The sequence below is a fragment of the Zalophus californianus genome, chromosome 1 (genome assembly GCF_009762305.2).
Source record: "Zalophus californianus isolate mZalCal1 chromosome 1, mZalCal1.pri.v2, whole genome shotgun sequence".
Classification (NCBI taxonomy): domain Eukaryota; kingdom Metazoa; phylum Chordata; class Mammalia; order Carnivora; family Otariidae; genus Zalophus; species Zalophus californianus.
In genome coordinates this window covers 66,676,820-66,696,793 of record NC_045595.1, presented here as the reverse complement: position 1 = coordinate 66,696,793, position 19,974 = coordinate 66,676,820, and the positions used below count along the sequence as shown (strand labels likewise).

Sequence of the window (19,974 nt, the reverse complement as noted above, 5' to 3'; positions counted from 1 at the left end):
AACATGTAAATATAAGTCTACACATATTCTTTTAAGCTTGGCTTTAGCTGCATCCTACAAGCTTTGATGTACCATTTAAAAATGATCATTCATATAAATAAGTCACAGAAATGAAAAGTACAGCATAGGGAATATAGTCAATAATACTGTGATAACATTGTATAGTGACAGATGGTGGTGACTTATCATGGTGAGCACTGAGTAATGTATAAAATTGCTGAATCACTATGTTGTACACCTGAAACAAATATAATCCTGTATGTCAATTATACCTCAATAACTCTTAAAAATGATTATTTTCTATTTTCTGATTTCCATTATGACTTCTTTGATTCATGAATTTAGTAATGAATTGCTTAATTTCTAGGTATTTGGGTAGTTGCTAGTTATATTTTTGTTATTCATTTCTATATTAACTCTATATATGTTTTAGTCCTTTGAATTTTTTCATAATTGCTTTATGATCCAGCACATAGACAATTCTGGTGTTTCATATGCACTTTTAAAAGAAAATGCATATTGCAATCACTGGGTGTAGTGTTATATACAAGTCAATTACATACAGTTTGTTAACTGCCCGATTCTTCTATATGGTTACTGATTTTTTTGTCTACCTAGGTTTTAAGTTTTTGAGAGAAAAAAATGTTAAAATCTCCTACATGTTTGTTATTGTATCTGTTTTTCTTCCAGTCTTGTAAAATTGTACTTGCATATTTTGAAGCTAAATCATTAGTGTGTATAGATTTTAAAGATTTTGTTTATTTATTTGTCAGAGAGAGAGCGAGCGAGCACAAGCAGGGGGAGCGGAAGAAGGAGAAGCAGGCTTCCCGCGGAGCAGGGAGCCCGATGTGGGACTCAATCCCAGGACCTCGGGATCATGACCTGAGCCGAAGGCAGACGTTTAACCGACTGGGCCACCCAGGTGTCCCATGTGTATAGATTTTAAACAGTATCTTTTGGATGGACTTTTTCAACCTTTGATCACTATGAAATGTTCTTCTTCTTTCTTTGTATTAATGCTTCTTGCCTTAAAGTGTACTTTCCCTGATACTAGTACACAGCTGCACCAGCTTTCTTGTGCTTAAGGTTTAATGTATCTTTTTCCATCCTTTATCCTTACTTTTAAGGTTATGTCATACAAGCAGTGTTTAGTTGGTTTCTGTTTCTCTACCCAGTCTGATGATCCTTCTCTCTCTCTTTTTTTAAGATTTTATTTATTTGACAGAGAGAGAGAGCAGAGGGAGAGGGGAGACACAGACTCCCTGCTGTGCAGGGAGCCCGATGCAGAACTCGATCCCAGGACCCTGGGATCATGACATGAGCTGAAGGCAGACGCTTAACTGACTGAGCCACCCAGGCACCCGATCCTTCTCTTTTAATTGCAGTACATGGTCCACTTACATGTCATGTAATTGTTGTTGCTTTTCATTCTTTCTTGCATTTCTCTGCTTCCATATGGGTATCATTTTCTTCTGACTGAAAATTCCTTTGGTGCAAATCTCCTGGTGACAAATTATTATTATCTGGTTGTGGATTATTAGTTTTTGTTTGAGAATGTCTTCCTTTTATCTTCATTTTTGAAGAATATTTTCACTAGGTTTAGAATTCTAGATTGAAAGTTACTTTCTATCATCACTTTGAAGCTTCCATTCCAAGTATTTTCTAGCTTCAATCATTTCCATTAGAAGGGGGTGGGTCTTTTTTCTCTCAATGGTTTAAGTTAGGGTCCCCCCTCCTTCCTCTGGCTTAGAACAGAATTTTACTAAATATTCCTGGGTATGGTTTTTGTTTTTGTTTTTTTTTTATTCTGCTTAGGTGTTAGTGCTTTACTCTATGGCTTGACGTCTTTGTTACTTTTAGATCACTGTCATCCACTACATCTTCCAACCCTGCTGCTGCCCCATTCTCTCTCTGATCTCTTTTCTAGGACTTCAGTTATACAACAGACCTGTTTACTAGGTCCCATATTTTAAAATGCTACTTTCTGTATTTTTCCTTCTATTTTCTCTTTGTGCTTTAGTCTGGATCATTTCTACTGACCTCTCTGCAAGTCTTCTCTTCATCTGTGTCTAATTTGCTGGTAAGCCCTATTGAGTAACGTCAGTTCTAGAATTTTCATTTTTTGTAGATTCTTATTTTTTAGGTTATCTAGTTATAATATTGCCATAACTGGAGATCCCCTAATACATGTATATTTTTAATGCTTGATTTTGCTATTAGATTTACAAGAGTTACAAAAATAATCCAGAGAGTTCCCATATGCTCTTCACTCAGCTTCCCCTTACATTAACATCTTCATAACAAGAGAACTATGATCCAACCTAAGAAATTAAGCTTGCTACAATATATTAACTAAACCACAGCATCTATGTAAACTTTTCCAATTTGTCCACTAACTTCCTTTTTCCATTGCTGGATCCAACCCAAAATCTGAAATTGCATTAGGTTCCCATGTCTTTCTAGTCTCCTCTGATCTGTGACAGTTCCTAAGTCTTTCTTTGTTGCCCATGACCTTAAGGCTTTCACTTTTTTTTAAAGATTTTATTTCTTTATTTGCGCGAGGGTTGGGGGGCAGCAGGAGAGGGAGAGAGAATCTGAAGCAGACTCCGTGCTGTGCATGGAGGCCCACATGGGCCTTGATCCCACAACATGAGATCAAGACCTGAGCCGAAACCAAGAGTCGGATGCTTAACTGACTGAGCCACCCAAGCACCCTGATCTTGAGCCTTTTAAAGAGCACTGGTCAGTTATTTTGTGCAATGTCTTTGTAGAATGGCCTTCAGTTGGATTTGTCTAATGTTTATTCATGATTAGATTGAGGTTATGCATTATTTGCAAGAATACTACATAAGTGATGTGCCCTTCTCAGTACCTCATATTGGGGGCATATGATATCAAAGTGTCTTATTAGTGGTGATGTTAAAATTAATCACTTAGGGATGCCTGGGTGGCTAGTTGGTTAAGCATCTGCGTTCAGCTCAGGTCATGGTCCCAGTGTCCTGGGATTGAGTCCCGCATTGGGCTCCTTGCTCAGCGGTGAGACTGTTTCCTCCTCTGCCTGCCTCTCTCTCTCTCTCTCTCTCTGACAAATAAATAAATAAAATCTTTAAAAAAATTTAATCATTTGGTCAAAGTGGTGTCTGCCAGGATTCTCTATTGTAGGGAGTTTGCTTGAGGATTTCTCTCCTTCTCCCTCTGCCCCTCCCCTCATTTGCATGTGCTCTCTCTCGCTCTCTAAAATAAATGAATAAATCTTCCCGGGCGCCTGGGTGGCTTAGCGAGTTAAGCGTCTGCCTTCAGCTCAGGTCATGATCTCAGGGTCCTGGGATCGAGCTCCGCATCAGGCTCCTTGCTCAGCGGGGAGTCTGCTTCTCCCTCTCCCTCTGCTTCTGCCTAAGACTCATGTTCTCTCTCTCTCTCAAATAAATAAATAAAATCTTTTAAAAAAAAAAAAAATAAATAAAATAAAATAAAATAAATGAATAAATCTTAAAAAAAAAAGAAGAAAAGAATGGTGGATTTGCAAGTGCTCTTTAAACTGTAAGGTACAGGGGCGCCTGGGTGGCTCAGTTGGTTAAGCGACTGCCTTCGGCTCAGGTCATGATCCCGGGGTCCCAGGATCAAGTACTGCATCAGGCTCCCTGCTCAGCAGGGAGTCTGCTTCTCCCTCTGACCCTCCCCCCGTCATGTGCTCTGTCTGTCTCCCAAATAAATAAAATCTTTAAAAAAAATTTTTTTAAATAAACTGTAAGGTACAATTTACATATATATGAAGGATCTGTCATGAGATCTGTCATGATTAGACCTGGTGAGCAGAGCTGGCAACTACTAAGCTTGGTCTTGGTCTTATTCCCTAGGATGCTGGAGGCTGGCATGAAAATGAAGGAGACTGGGAAAAAGGAATCAGGACAGTCTCTATAACTACTCCCAGAGGAATCACTGAATATGCTGTTAAGTGAAACAAGCAAGATGCCGAGGACAGTAAGAAGAAGTGGGAGCTCAAATATAACCATGTATTTACTTATGATTCCAAAAAGAACTAATAAAAATAGTTACCAATAGGGTTAAGGAGAGCATAAGGAAGAGGGGAAAGGGATATGAAGTGAAGTTTCTCTTTAAATAGAAAATCACAGCTAATAAATGCAGAAGGAATAACAGAATTAGAAATCACAAATTTGTAACCCTTAATTTTATTTAAAGAAAAATGGGTCTAGGTAACAATCATCTCAGGCTTTGAAAGCCAATAAAGGAAAGGTTGATAAAAACTTTATAAATGATGGATCAGGCTCACAACATCTGAAGCCATTCTTCACTGGTAATAGGAAAAGCAGATACACTCCTCCTGATGGGATGCAATAAGGAATACACAGCACCACCAAGGAATTCTTCTCACCAAAAAAAAAAACAAAACTGAACATGAATCTATTCAAACATTTACATCTAAACTGTAAGTTTATAGAAAATGGGAAAAAAGGAACATGTTTAATGTCACCACAATAATGCAATTAGCCAAATCCAGGATGTCAGAAACTGCAGTTTCAATAAATAAATGGCATTTTTAAAAAGCAGGTACAGGGATTTCTGGTCCAAGATGGCAATGTAGGAAGACCAAGAACTCACCTCCTCCACAGATGCTCTAAATCTACACCTGAGGGCCAAATGAACAGCTTCTATACAACAAAAGATAGAGACCACATAGAGAAAAGCAAGAGAGATGGGAAAGAGTCACAATGGGAACCGCTACCCCGATGCTACAAGCTACAACAGGGAGGGACAGTACTGAAGACACAGTAAAAAAAGATGTAGCTCAAAAGGGCAACTAGATTATAAAGGATCCAGTCCTAGAACTCTGCCAAAGAGTGGGAGCTGCTGAAACCCCTCAGCTGGCAAGCCCTACAGTTTATACTCCCTTTCCATCTTAATAGCACAGACAAGAGCAGAGTCTGGGCACTGTAGCTGGCCTGCAGCCTCAGTGAGCCCTGAGCCCCTGGCACATACCAGCCCAAGCTATCCCACCAAGGTGACCCCAACACATTGCACATCGGGACACCCCCGGTCGGTGCTCACAACAGCTCCAGCCACCTTGTCAAGGTGATACAAGTGCAAAGCAACCTGGAACACTCTAGGCTGGCACCAACCTCTGCTCCAGACTTGCCAGGGCACCCTTGGCACAGAGTGCCCCGGGAACCCCTGGCCCTTCCCACCTCAGTGCCAGCTGTCTCACCAGGGTACCCCTGTGCAAAGTATCCCAGGACACTCCAGCCCATGCCATGCCTTGGCTCCAGCCACCCCACAAGGGTGCCCCTGCATGGACCATCCAGGACATCCTGATCCATGCCCACTTCAGCTCCAGTTGCATCCCCTCCCAGAGCAGAGCATCCTGGGACACCCCAGCTTGCACCCACTTCAGCTTCAGCTGTCCTCCCAGGGCACTCTCTGTACAGTGAGCCCCAGGATCCCCTGGCTAATATCCATTTCACCTTCAGCTATCCTGCCAAGGTGCCCTCTGTACAGAGTGTTCCAGAACCACCCCAGCCTGTACCCACTTCAACTCTTGCCATCCCACCAGGAGAGTTCCAGAGGTCCTGGAGTGCACCAGGACCCCAGCCCATGACAGCCAGAGGTCCAGCCAGCCAGTCTACTAGAAAGTGGGGGAGGGATAGTAAAATATCTTCCAAACTGAGAAGGCACTTCAAGACTAGAAAACGAAGCAGGTGACTCCATGCAGTTTACAGAGTTTTATTCAGGGTAACTTACCGACAGGGGGAACAGGGGGTCAACAATTCAGGCAGCTGCATGGCTATCTGCCACAAAGTCTGGATCTTAGTCCACAGATTTTATAAAGTGAAGGGATGTGCAGAAGGGCTCTGTAGTGAGATCAAAGGGTTTGCATGCACCTGATTGACAGCTAACCTTTAATCAGATCTTGTGGTGCCACCTATGTATGCATCAGTAAGGGGAAAGACTATGTTATCTCTATCAGATTCATGGGCGGTCAAAGCAAGCCTCCCCCCATCCCAGCCTCGGTAGGCATTTCTAAGGTGTGTATATTAATCTCCAAGGGGCTCAGAACACATAACCCCAAGAGAGGTCATCTGGTGAACATGAACAAGATGGAGGGCCAAAGATGAAGACAGTCTTGTCAGCATTCCTACACTCTACAGTCACTAGGCACATACAGTCTACACAGGGGATGACCACACACCAAATCATCCCTTCAATTTTAGAAGTAACTGTTCCACCTAATTTGTAGAAACAAACATAGAAAGTCAAGCAAAATGAGGAGACAGAAATATGTTCCAATGAAAGAACAAGACTAAACCTCAGAAAAAGAACTAAATGAAATGAAGATAAACAATGTATCTGATAAAGAGTTCAAAAGTTCATAATGATGTTCACCAGACTGGAGAGAAGGGTGGAGAAGCTCAGTGAGAATGTCAGCAAAGAGAAAGAAAATATGAAAAAGAGTCAATCAGAATTGAAGAATATAGTAACTGAAGTGAAAAATACACTAGAGGGGATCAACCACAGATTAGTGGATACAGAATGATCAGCAATCTGGAAAACAGGGTAATGGAGAACAATCAAGCTAAACAACAAGAAGAAAAAAAAGAAGGCAGATTAAGGGATCTCGCAGATAATTTCTAGTGAGCAAATACTCGCATTATAGGGGTACAAGAAAGAGAAGAGAAAAAGGGGCAGAAAACTTATTTGAAGATATACTAGCTGAAAACATCCCTGAACTGAGGAAATAAATAGACATCCAGGTTCAGGACACACAGAGAGCTCCAAAGAAGATGAACCCAAAGAGGTCTACGCCATGACATGTAATGATGAAAATGTCAAAGATTAACAGAATTCTAAAAGCAGCAATACAAAAGCAACTTCTTACTACAAGGGAAACCCCCATAAACTTATCAGCTGATTTTCAGCAGAAACTTTGCAGGCCAGAAGAGAGTGGCATGATATATTTAAAGTGTTGAAAGTTAAAAACCTACAACCAAGAATATCCTACCCAGCAAGGTTATCATTCAGAATTGAAGGAAAGATAGGTTTCCCAGAAAAATAAAAGTTAAAGGAGTTCACCACCACAAACAGGCCTTAGGAGAAATATTAAAGGGATATCTTTAAGTGGAAAAGAAAAAGTCATAATTAGAAATGAAATTATGAAAGGAAAAAATTTTATGAGCAAAAGGCAACACACAGTAAAGGTAGTGTAGACATCACTTACAAAGCTAGGATGAAGTTGAAAAGACAAAAGAAGTCAAATGAATTATATTTTAAAAATTAGCTAAGGGGACTCACAAAATAAAAAGACGTAAAATAGGGACGCCTGGGTGGCTCAGTCGGTTAAGCGACTGCCTTTGGCTCAGGTCATGATCCCAGAGTCCTGGGATCGAGTCCCGCATCAGGCTCAGTGGGAAGCCTGCTTCTCCCTCTGTCTGCCGCTCCCTCTGCTTGTGCTCTCTCTATCTATCTCTATCTCTGTGATAAATAAATAAATAAATAAATAAATAAATAAATAAATAAATAAATCTTTTAAAAAACCCTTTAAAAAATAAAAAATAAAAAGATGTAAAATACAACATATACATAAAATGTGGAGGGAAGAATAAAAATGAAGTTCTTTTACAATGTGTTCAAATTTAAGTGACCATCAACTTATACTTGGAATGTTATATATGAACCTCATGGTAACCACAAACCAAAAACCTATGATACACAAAAAAATGAAGAGAAAGAAAATCCAGCTTAACACTAAAGAAAGTGATCAACCACAAGGAAGGATAGCAAGAGAAGAAAGGAACAGAGAAGAACTACAAGAACTAACCAGAAAACAACAAAATGGCAATAAGTTCATAGTTACTTACATACTTACATCAATAATTACTTTAAATGTAAATGGTCCAAATGCTCCAATCAAAAGACACAGGGTGACACATGGGTAAAAAAACAAGACCCCTCTATATGCAGCCAGTAAGAGACCCACTTCAGAACTGAAGACACATACACACTGAAAGCTAAGGGATGGAAAAATATATTCCATGCAAATGGAAGTGGGCAGGGAGAAGTCAGGATAGCAATACTTATATCATAAAAGAGAAAAAGAAGGGCATTACATAATGATAAAGAGATCAATATAATAAGAGGATATAACAATTGTAAATATCTATATGCCCAAGACTGAAGCACCTAAATACATAAAGCAAATATTAACAGATATAAAGGGAGAAATTGACAGTAGTATGATAATAGTAGGGGACTTTAACACCCCACCTACATCAAAGAACATTTTCCAGGACAGATCCCATGTTGAGCCACAAAACAAGTCTCAATAAATTTGACCAAGATTAAAATCATATTAAGCATCTTTTCCAACCACAACAGTATGAAACTAGAAATCAATTACAAGAAAAAACTGGAAAAAACACAAACACATGGAGACTAAACAACATGCTACTAAACAATCAATGGGCCAATGAAGAAATCAAAGAGGAAATTAAAAAATACACTGAGACAAATGAAAATGAAAACACAATGGTCCAAAATCTCTGGGATGCAGTGAAAGCAGTTCTAAGAAGGAAATATAGAGCAATACAGGCCTACCTCAAGAAACACAAAAGCGCAAATAAACAATCTATCCTTGATCTAAATGAACTACAAAAAGAACAAGCAAAGCTCCAAGTTAGTAGAAGGAAGGAAATAATAAAGATCATAGTGGAAATAAATGAAATAGACTAAAAAACAATAGACAAGATCAATGAAACCAAGAGCTGGTTCTTTGAAAAAACAAAATTGATAAACCTTTGGCCAGAGTCATCAGGAAAAAAAACGAGAGGACTGAAATAAAGAAAATAAGCAAGACAAGGATGTCCACTCCCACTACTTTTATTCAACATTATACTGGAAGTCCTAGACACAGCAACAGATGAAAAATAAAAGGCATCCAAACTGATAAGAAAGAAGTAGTAAAACTGTTGCTATTTGCAGATGACATGATACTATATATAGAAAACCCTAAAGACTCCACCAAAAAACTATTAGAATAAAAGAATTCTGTAAAGTTGCAGGATGCAAATGTAATACACAAAAATATATTGGATTTCTGTAATTAACAACGAAGTTGCAGAAAGAGAAATTAACAATTTCATTTACAATTGCACCAAAAAGAATAAAATAACTAGGAATAAACTTAACCCAAGAGATGAAAGACCTCTAAAACTATAACACACTGATGAAAGAAACTGAAGATGACACAAACAAATGGAAAGATAATCCATGCTCATGGATTAGAAGAATTAATATTATTAAAACATCCATCCTACCCAAAGCAATCTACAGATCCAATGCAATCCCTATCAAAACACCAACAGCATTTTTCACATAACTAGAACAAATAATCCTAAAATTTGTATGGAGTCACAAAACACCCTGAATAGCCAGAGCAATCTTGTGAAAGAAGAACAAAGCTGGAGGTATTAAAATCCCAGATTTCAAGATATACTACAGAGCTATAATAATGAAAACAGTATGGTACTAGCACAAATACAGACACACAGATCAATAGAACAGAATAAAGAGCCCAGAAATACACAAACGCCTCTATGGTCAATGAACCTGTGACAAAGGAGGCAAGAATATACAATGGGGAAAAGACAGTCACTTCAATAAATGGTGCTGGGAAAACTGGACAGGTACATGCAAAAGATTAAACTGGACCACTTTCTAACACCATACACAAAACTAAACTCAAAATGGATTAAATGTGAGACGTTAAATCATAAAACTCCTAAAGAAAAATAGGCAGCAATTTCTTTGCCATTAGCCTTAGCAACTTTTTTCTAGATAGTCTCCTCAGAAAAGGGATACAAAAGCAAAAATAAATGATTGGGACTGCATCCAAATAAAAAGCTTTTGCACAGTGAAGGAAACCATCAACAAAATGAAAAGGCAACCTACTGAATAAGAGAAGATATTTGCCAATGATGTATCTGATAAGGGGTTAGTATCCAAAATATATAAAGAACTTATACAAGTAAACAGCAAAAATAAACAAAAAACCCAAATAATCCAATTAAAAAATGGGCAGAGGACCTAAACAGACATTTTTCCAAAGAAGACATCCAAATGGCCAACAGACACATGAAAAGATGCTCAGCATCAGTTGTCATCAAGGAAACGCAAATCGAAACCACAATGAGATATCACCTCATACCTACCAGAATGGCTAAAATTAACAACACAAGAAACAACAAGTGTTGGTGAGGATATGGAGAAAAAGGAACGAACCCTCATGCACTTTTGGTTGGTGGGAATGTAAATTGGTGCAGCCACTGTGAAAGCTGGAATGGAAGTTCCTCAGAAAATTAAAAATAGAACTACCCTATGATCCAGTAATTCCACTACTGGATATTTACCCAGAGAAAATGAAAACACTAATTTGAAAAGACGTATACAGCCCTAGTTTTATTACAGCATTATTTACAATAGCCAAGACATGGAAGTAACCTAAATGTCCACTAGTAGATGAATAAAGAAAATATGGTACATATATACAATGGAATATTACTGAGCCATAAAAAAGAATGAAATCTACACTGTTGGTGGGAATGCAAGCTGGTGCAGCCACTCTGGAAAACAGTATGGAGGTTCCTCAAAAAGTTGAAAATAGAGCTACCCTACAACCCAGCAATTGCACTACTGGGTATTTACCCCAAAGATAAATATGTAGTGATCTGAAGGGGCTCCTGCACCCCAAAGTTTATAGCAGCAATGTCCACAATAGCCAAACTATGGAAAGAGCCTAGATGTCCATCGACAGATGAATGGATAAAGAAGATGTGGTATATGTATACAATGGAGTATTATGCAGCCATCAAAAAAATGAAATTTTGTCATTTGCAATGATGGGGATGGAACTAGAGGGTATTATGCTAAGCGAAATAACTCAATCAGAGAAAGACATGTATCATATGATCTCACTGATATGAGGAATTTGAGAAACAAGACAGAGGATCACAGGGGAAGGGAGGGAAAAATGAAACAAGACAAAAGCAGGGAGGGAGACAAACCATAAGAGACTCTTAATCTCAGGAAACAAACTGAGGGTTGCTGGAGTGGTGGGGGGTGGGAGGGATGGGGTGGCTGGGTGATTGACATTGGGGAGGGTATGTGCTATGGTGAGCGTTGTGAATTGTGTAAGACTGATGAATCACAGACCTGTGCCCCTGAAATAAATAATATATTCTATGTTAATAAAAAAAAAAAAAGAATGAAATCTTGCCATTTGTGACAACACAGATGGACCCAGAGGGTATTACACTAAGTGAAATAAGTCAGACAAATATTGTATGACTTCACTTAAATGTGGAATCTTAAAACAAACAAACATACAAATGAACAAACAAACAAAAAACCAGAATCAGACCTATAAATACCAAGAATGAACTGATGGTTCATTCACAGCAGGGAGAGGAAATGGGGAGGGGCAAAATGGGTGAAGGGGAAGGGGTGGACTGGGCTTCCACTTATGGAATGTATAAGTGAGGCAGACAAAAGGCACAGCACAGAGACCATGATCAATGGCACTGTAATATACTGTAATATGCTGTATGGTGACCGATGGGAGCTACACTTGTGGTGAGCACAGCATAAGGCACAGAATTGTTGAATCACTATGTCGTACACCTGAAACTAACATAACAGTGTGTGTCAACTCTACTTCATAAAAGACAAACATGAAAAGGCAAACTCTGGGAGTAGATATTTATAATACAAATAACAAGAAAAAGAACTCAAATCTATTATATGAGTAAAAATTCTATCAATCAGTAAAGAAAAGACAGAGATAACCCAATAGAAAAAATGGGTACTAACCAACAGTTCACAAAAGATGATATTCAAATGGGCAACTGATCCATGAAAACGTGCTCAATGAGTGATCTCTGCTACTTTTCAGAATGGTCAAAATGAAAAAGACTGAGTCTTGGTGAAGATGTGGAACAACCAGAAATCTCACTCAGTGCGTACGGCAGCATGAACAGTCACTTTGGGGGAAAAAACTAGCAGGGGGTAGAGGAGTTATTACCCACTAAAGGAGAAAAAAAGAGATATTTTAACCAAATGCAGTGTTTGAATTCGGATTCAAATAAACCAAATGTAAACTGACTTTTTTTTAACAAATGGAGGAAAATCAGACATGGATCGATATTAGTTAATATTAATTAATATTAATTAATGTTAATATTCCTGGGTGTGATCATGGTTAGTTTTTTTTAAAGTTTTTATTTATTTATTTGTCAGAGAGAGAGAGAGAGAGACGGCCGGCAGAGGGAGAGGGAGAAGCAGACTCCCCGCTGAGCAGGGAGCCCAATGTGGGACTGGATCCCAGGACCCTGTGATCATGACCTGAGCCGAAGGCAGATGCTTAACTGACTGAGCCACCCAGGCGCCCCGATAATGGTTATTTTGTAAAAGTGCTTACCTGTTAGAGATACATACTGAAGTATTAACTAAAGAATGACCCGATGTCTAGGCTTTTCCTTAAAACACTTCCAGTGTATGCATGTGTACCTAGACCCACACACAAGGAAGTTGTGGGAGTGATACATGAAACCAGATTTGCAGAAAGCAGATAATTACTGAAGGTAGGTGATGGGCACACAAGGGTTTATTACAGTCTTTTCTCTAATTTTGTATATGGCTTTAATTCCATGAATGACTTCAAAACATAAGGAAGCTGATGAAGGGGGAGCTGGAAAGAAATAAGATTTTTACCTCATAAACTGGCCCAATTTCATAATCTGTGAAAAATCCGATTGATGGTTTAGCTAGAAACACTGGAGTATCAGCACAACTGTCAGAGGGCAAACAAGGGGAGAAAGGCTGTTAGTCTCACCCATGTGATTTGTGCAAAATAAATACACCCAAACTGCCAAAGATAATCACAATATGTCATTTATTGGGTTTTGTTCCTGTTGTTAAAGCAGGCAACAAAATAATTTTACCGCATGATAGAATCTTCATGAAGATATGTGCAGCTGTGTGGTTCATTTTCAATATGCATATAGGGAGCTTCCACTCTGGAAGCTTCCACGCCAATATCCTGACTGGGTTTTTAATATAGGTGCTGTGTTTCTTTGCATATATTAGTCCTTTTTCTTAATAAAAAAGATATCATTTGACTAGTAAGTGTTAATCGTTTTAAGTCCCCTGAAATTATGAACCCATGAAACCATTCATTCCCTTCACAAGAACAATTAATAAAATAAGCCAAAGGCACTCTGAAAGAAAATCACAATTTATATGTATTATTTGCAATTAATCAAATTTTAAATATTTTTATTTTTAGGGTCATATTCCAAGACATATGAGTGCAAGGGAAGAGAACATGGCTACAGACCAAGACTGTTCAGATGAAAGCAGGGGACCAGTACTAACCCCTGATCCTTCAAAACCCCGGCAGGTCAGAAAAGCACAAACCCAGGCTTCTTGGGGATGTCCAAAGGCCAGGTCTGTGGGGAGCCCTGAAGACCTGCTCTGTTCTGATACTGACATCCCATTCCCGCCACCTCCCCGAAAAGTCCAGACCAGACCCTGGACCTTCTGGGTTTACTCCCACATGTCCAACTTTCTGATAAATCCAAGTCGGGGAAAGACCCACCTCTGCTCCAAATCTCCACCCTGAAAATCTCCTGTCAGTACTGGCTTCTTCGGAGGAAAGAGAAGAGACTTGCCTCCATAGGGAGTGTTAGGAGGGAAAAACCGAGGGTTTTTTAGGAAGTGGTTCCGACTCTCCATTCTGGCAAGCAGAAGTCGCTCCAGTTCTCTCTGGGGCACGTGTAAGTGGCTCATCCACTTTTTATTCTTGGGTGGACCTGCCTTCTTTGAAACACAAAAAAATAAGAGTCCATGACAGGCCGAGGGACTGTGTGTGCTGACATTGGGCCAACCCCATGACCCCCCCGGTAAGCAACGCAATCTCTCTTATTTCGCTGCAGACCCGCAACTTCCTGTGTCACCAGGAACTCCTTCCCCTCGACGCCTCCCTGTGCCCACTGCCCCCACACACCACCGCGCACGGGCTTCCACACCAACCTTGACGGCCTTGCGCTTGGCCTTTGAACACAAGTCCCCCGTCAGGCTGTCCACAGTGTAGTCTAACTCGTCTTGAGACTTAGTGAGCGTCTTCTTGCAGGAAGCCTCAAGCTTCTTGGTCAGGTGCTTCTTGGGGACGGAACACTTCTCACAACTGAATGTGAGTTTTGAACATCCAGGGACGGAGACACCTATGGCACCAATGAATCAAACTGAGCTGCCACAGACTGAAGTGGATGTTTCTAAGATGACTATAAAACCACCGGGGCCACAGTTAGCTTGATACTTTCCCTTCAACTTTCACATTCACTACACTAGACATAACTGCTCTTTAGCATATAAAGTACTCCTGGAACTTATTCTATGTACTCGAGACTTAGGACTAGAGTGTTACGTATTTGTTTGATTGTCGAACATGGTCAAAGAACATGAGTAGACTACTGTCTGTCTGTCTCACGCATTCCCCATATGTGAACTTGCTTTTCAAAAGCTCACATGAGGAATCAAAGTTTCTATTAGCTTTTTACTCCTCTAAGATCATCCCCAGAAGGTTAAAGGAGAACACCCATTGCTAGCAAGAACTGGTACCAGTACAATACCTGGTAAATCCTCAATACATGTTAACTCTATCCTCACTTATCTGCATAAGATGGTGAATTCCCAACTAACTTTGCACTATTAAGCGGCTTAGTATCACGCGACGCTTACTTCTGCTCCCTCTCTCTGGCCTGTCCTCTCTACACGGCTCAGGCTGTCAATGCAACTCTGTTCTCCTGAGCACCCTCAATTCTCTGGATCCCAGTCTTCCCATCCCAAATGCCTTCTCAGCTTCAAAGCCTCAGAGGTCATCAGAGTCCCACTGACTGGGGTGCCTGGAGAGCTCATCTTCCAAACCTGGCACCACTGGGCCATCCGGATATGTGCCCAATGGATCCACAGAGCAACTTCTCCCTATCTATACACTGACTCTGCCAAAAGTCTACCTCCCTGCTTAAACCCACAATCCAGCTCCCACCCCACTCACTCTCAGAAGATCCTGCCTCCTGCATCACAGGAAACTGGCCCGACATCACACATACGAATACACACCCTTCTCTGCCTCCCTACCCAGTCTTCCCACCAAACTCAAAGAAGGTACAGTTGCTCTTTTCCTACGTGGGGTATGGAAGAACCCCACGGTCCATGTTCTGGCTGCAGTCGGAACTTGCTTCCTTATCTGTCTTCAGTCCCTCCCTCTCTTGGGTCATTCAACTACTTTTCTAAGCATTTTCATCTCTCTTGGTGTTGAACAGCTGACAAGGGCGCAAATTCCACGTGGAGGAGTTGAGACTTTTGTCTTGCAGGTGTTAGGGAGTCAGAGAGGAAGTGGCGTGCTTAGAGCTGACCCTCCTAAGAGTCACTATCAAAATTAAACAAAAGGGGAAAAAAAATCAATGAGGAAATGGCAGCAAAGGTGGCCAGAGTGGTCGTGTTCCTAAAGAACTTCCCGAGAATGAGAGCAGAGGCCGCAGCAGACTACAGAAGCCTTACCTTTAGGTGCAGAGCAAAATGGCACCATGTCACTGTAGTAATCGTCCGGGCAGATCAAATGGTGTTTCTGTAGCAACTCACTGTCCACACACCATCTGAACATAGTCTTCACTACATAGAAGGGAAGAAGGACAAACGTGTTTGAAGCCAGACTGACGTTAAAGAACTTGCACCCCAAACTTTTTCACCCTCCAAATCTAAACCATCCTACAAAATTCTTTCCAAGGACCAAGAACAAATTTATAATGACATGCATGTTGTCATTTCGAGATTTCAGAAATTAATCAGCAAATGTTGACCAGACACTTCACAGAGGCCAACCATTAGTCAGGGCTGTGCTGTGGTCTTATTTGAGCTAAAATACTGTGTGACTCAAGGAGAGGTCTATTAATAAAATATAATTAAGGACAGTATGGCAGATTAAAGAAATGGCCCCAATCCTTCACCCTTCTCTGTATCCACACCCTTTGCCATATGACTTTGCACTCCTTCGCCCTTGACTTTGGCCATGTGATGTGCTTTGGCCAATGAGATGTTGGCAGGGGTTTGCACAGCTAAGCCTTCTCTCTTGCACCTTTGCCATTCTCATGAGAGAGCTTCCCTGCCCCTGAGAAGAGCTCCTGCCTCTTTATTTTGGACTCCAGCATGAATCCATGTGGAGCAGACTTGAGCCTAATTTGTAACAAGGAGGCAAGTTCAGCTGGGCCCACAGCTTAAAGCTGGTCTAGCCAGCCAAGCCCAGGTAGATCAGCCAACCCCCAACAGATCTACTGACACATGAGAGAGAAAATCTCCTTTAATAGAGTGAGAAGTCAGTCATTAATATCCATGGCTGATGAGCCAAGAAAAAATAGGAGAGACATAGGTATCCAGAAGAAGTAAAGCCAAAAATGGCTACCTTTGGCAGGTGGGCTGAGATTGGGAGAGGTGACATGGAGGATTTTTTTCAATACACTTTATTTTTTATTTTATTTTATTATTTTTTTAAAGATTTTACTTATTTCTTTGTCAGAGAGAGAGAGAGGGAGAATGAGCACAAGCAAGGGGAGTGTGAGAGGGAGAAGCAGGCTCCCTGCTGAGCAAGGAGCCTGATGCGGGACTTGATCCCAGGACCCTGGGATCATGACCTGAGCCACAGGCAGACGCTTAACCGACTGAGCCACCCAGGCAGCCCTAGACTTTATTTTTTAGAGCACTTTTAGGTTCGTAGAAAAATTGGGTGGAATGGAGATGTCCCATAGAGCCCCTGGCCCCACACATGCACAGCCACCCCCACCATCAACACAGCCCACCAGAGTGGTACATCTGTTCCAACTGATGATCCTACACTGACACACTGTTATCATACAGAGTCCATACTTTACATTACAGTTCACTCTTGGTGTTGGAGATCTATGGGTTTGGACAAATTTATAATGACATGCATGGGTAGAGGCTTTTTATAGTTCATTAGAAGCTTTTCTAAACTATTTGATTTTTTTAAAACCATGTATATTAACACTTTGATAAAAATTCAGGAATAAAGAAGACGAATGGAAGACTCAGGAAGTTTTCAAACTTCGTCACTTGCTCCATTAACCAACATGACCTTGCCCTTTGGAGGTTTCCTATAACCAAGGATGAGACAAGCGAAGAATAAATGTTTCTCCCATAATATTCATTAATTTAGGAATTTCAAAGTTTGGCTTATTTCCTGTTATAGTCAGGGTTCAGTGAGGAAAATAGAAATCACTCTCTGTATGTCATATATAAAGCGACTGAATGCAGGGGACTATGGAATGGGAGATCAAAGGTCGGGGAGACTATCGCTACCAACTTAAGACAGCAGCACTGAGGGAGGGGCTTCTCAAGAAATTATCTGGAAGCTGCTGTGAAACTCACAGCTGCTCAGTCATCTGCCTGCTACTGCTTCTGGAAAATAGTGACCTCCTCCTCCTCCAAAACTCACCAAGAGCCTTTCATGAGTGACCTAACATGGAACCATGGGGAAAAGTTGCATTCTGGGAAATGCCTCGCTTCTCCTTTGCAATACAAAGACCTCAGCAGGGGGTGGCAGGAATGCCAGGTTCTGTTCCAGCCCAGTTCCCAAGGACTTTGGTGAGGGCCTATTTGAAATATTATAAGATAAAACTTCCACACAAAGGACAGGGGCCATGTGGGAAGATGTAGCCTCTCTCTTCTGATACCCTTGTCTCCGCAGCCCTCCCCAAGGCTGTGGACAGTTAGGTGTTACGTCTGCAGAAGAAGTGTCAGCTATTTGGAAAGTCTCTCTCCATGTCCGGCCTGGACTACGTGAGCCTTGGAACACCCCTCACTGGCCTGGTGAGCATCCTCCTCCACCCGGGAAGAGTGGGCTTCCTGCACCGACCCTATGCTCCTGCACCTGGCTCTGTTCCACTCCCCAAGAGATAATGTGGACAACTTATCAGCAACGGAAGGGAAAGAAAGCAAAAAATGTTCTCATCTTCCCCCTCTGTCTGGAGAATTTACATATGTTTTCCACTTTGTGACATTTGTATTAGCAAACAGAGAAAGGCTGCCTCTGTGCCTCAAATAAGAAAAATTGCAGGGGCATGTCCTCCCCATCAATCATCTAAGGTATAAAGAAGGTTCTTGGGTCACCTTGTCCTTTTCCCCCAACCAGAAGCAGGACCCAGAGGGATGTCCGTGGAACTGGATCAAGATCTCTACTTCTGCTACTTTTGAAATAAAAAAGAAACGTTACCAGAAGGCAGAGAAATGTTACCAGAAGCCTGAGAAACCAGGGCAGATAATGTCTGATTATAACAATATTATCTTGGGTAAAAAAACAAAATGAAGGTCATTGAAAAACTCCCGACTCGGGTTTGTTTCTCAGTTTGCAGCGTTTTATTTCACTTTCATTTAAAAACAACCAAACAATTATTTCATCCCCCTTGATCTCTAGCCAGTAGAATCGTAGGAACAGTGTTGGACTCCCGGGACTCGGGGGACAACAGGCAACCAATAATACCTCCCGGGAATCTGCTACCAACAATCTCTGCCGAATCCACAATGGAACGAGGGTCCTGGCAGCTACACGACTCTGCTCTGGAGGCGGAGGAACAGAAGATGCGGAATACACACTGAATGTTCACTGTCTGCTATGCTGAGCCTCAGAGGTGGCAGGTTTGACCAAGTTCAGGGCCTCGCACCCAGAGCCATGCCCTGCGGGAAGTCACTGACACCTGTGTGACACCCTGCCTGGTCTGGTCAACAATCCTTCCTCCCGCTCCTGATAGAAGAGAGGCGGGCTCTGACAGCAGACTCACTCAAGTCCAAATCTGGCTCCCAGCCCTTCTGAGTTGTGGGAATTGAGGGAAGTCATTTGATACTTTCTCTCAGTTCCTGCAGCTATAAAATGGAGAGAAAACCTACCTCACAGGGTTGTTAGAAGGGTTCAGTTGGATAACCTATACAAAGCATCTTGCATAGCATCTGGTCCCTAGTAGGACCCTGTAAGTCTAATGCCTTTCCAAGCCAATACACCTTCCACTTCTCCTTCCCTCTGGGCCACAGATACGCTGGGTCTCCTGACCCTAAAAGCACAGTCCCCACTGCCTATTGCACTGGAAAATGATGACTTTCAGGGATGCAGGAGGATAGATCAAAGTCTTTGGGGACAATAAAAGGAACCAGGCCTTCTTGGAGAAATGGCTGATTCCAGGTCTGGGGCAATAAGATAAGCCTGGAACATTTGACCATTCCAGGAAATAAGGAAGTTATCAAAGACAACTGCTATTGTATCAAAAGAGTTAGGAGGGAACTTGAAAAGGCTCCAACTGGCCAAAGATGGGACAACTTGAACATTGATAAAGACAATAAATAGAACTGTAGTTATGAAATCCATGAGTTCATAATGATACTGAAAATCAACCAACAAACCTCTTTGGTCACCTTTGGAAGATGCTAGGGGAACCAACTCATTATTTTAAAAACTGGCAAAGAGGGGTACCTGGGTGGCTCAGTCAGTTAAGCGTCTGCCTTCGGCTCAGGTTGTGATCCCAGGGTCCTGGGATCAAGCCCTGCATCAGGCTCCCTGCTCAGTGGGGAGTCTGCTTCTCCCTCTCCCTCTGCCTGCCACTCCCCCTGTTTGTGCTCTCTCTGTCAAATAAATAAATTATTTAATAATAATAAAAATAATAAAAATAAAAACTGGCAAATAAGGGGAAAGAATTAATCCTGCCCATTCGTACTTTGGGGTAATCATAGTAGTAGTTGAAAAGTTTCTCTTTATGGAAGTACCAGTACGATTAGCATTTTGTCCTAATTTACAACCCCTAATGAAATAATAGATCCATGCGAAGGTCACCAGCAACACGGAGGGAG

The 19,974-nt window shown here is 41.3% G+C and overlaps 1 protein-coding gene across 8 annotated transcripts in view; it reads right to left on the bottom strand.

The window, feature by feature from the left end:
• Positions 1–19,974, bottom strand: part of DLEC1 (DLEC1 cilia and flagella associated protein) — an 81,486-nt gene that overhangs the window by 50,029 nt on the left and 11,483 nt on the right. For 6 of the 8 annotated variants that reach the window (XM_027582926.2, XM_035726778.1, XM_035726785.1 and 3 more), the window contains exons 3-6: positions 15,628–15,738; positions 14,098–14,288; positions 13,664–13,884; positions 12,778–12,856 (exon numbers count right to left, since the gene is read on the bottom strand). In XM_027582926.2, the coding sequence (XP_027438727.1) occupies positions 12,778–12,856; positions 13,664–13,884; positions 14,098–14,288; positions 15,628–15,738 (602 nt within the window). Of the gene's footprint in view, positions 1–12,777; positions 12,857–13,663; positions 13,885–14,097; positions 14,289–15,252; positions 15,414–15,627; positions 15,739–19,974 lie in introns of those variants that run through there. The other 2 variants (XM_035726779.1, XM_035726792.1) reach the window with 2 other exon arrangements.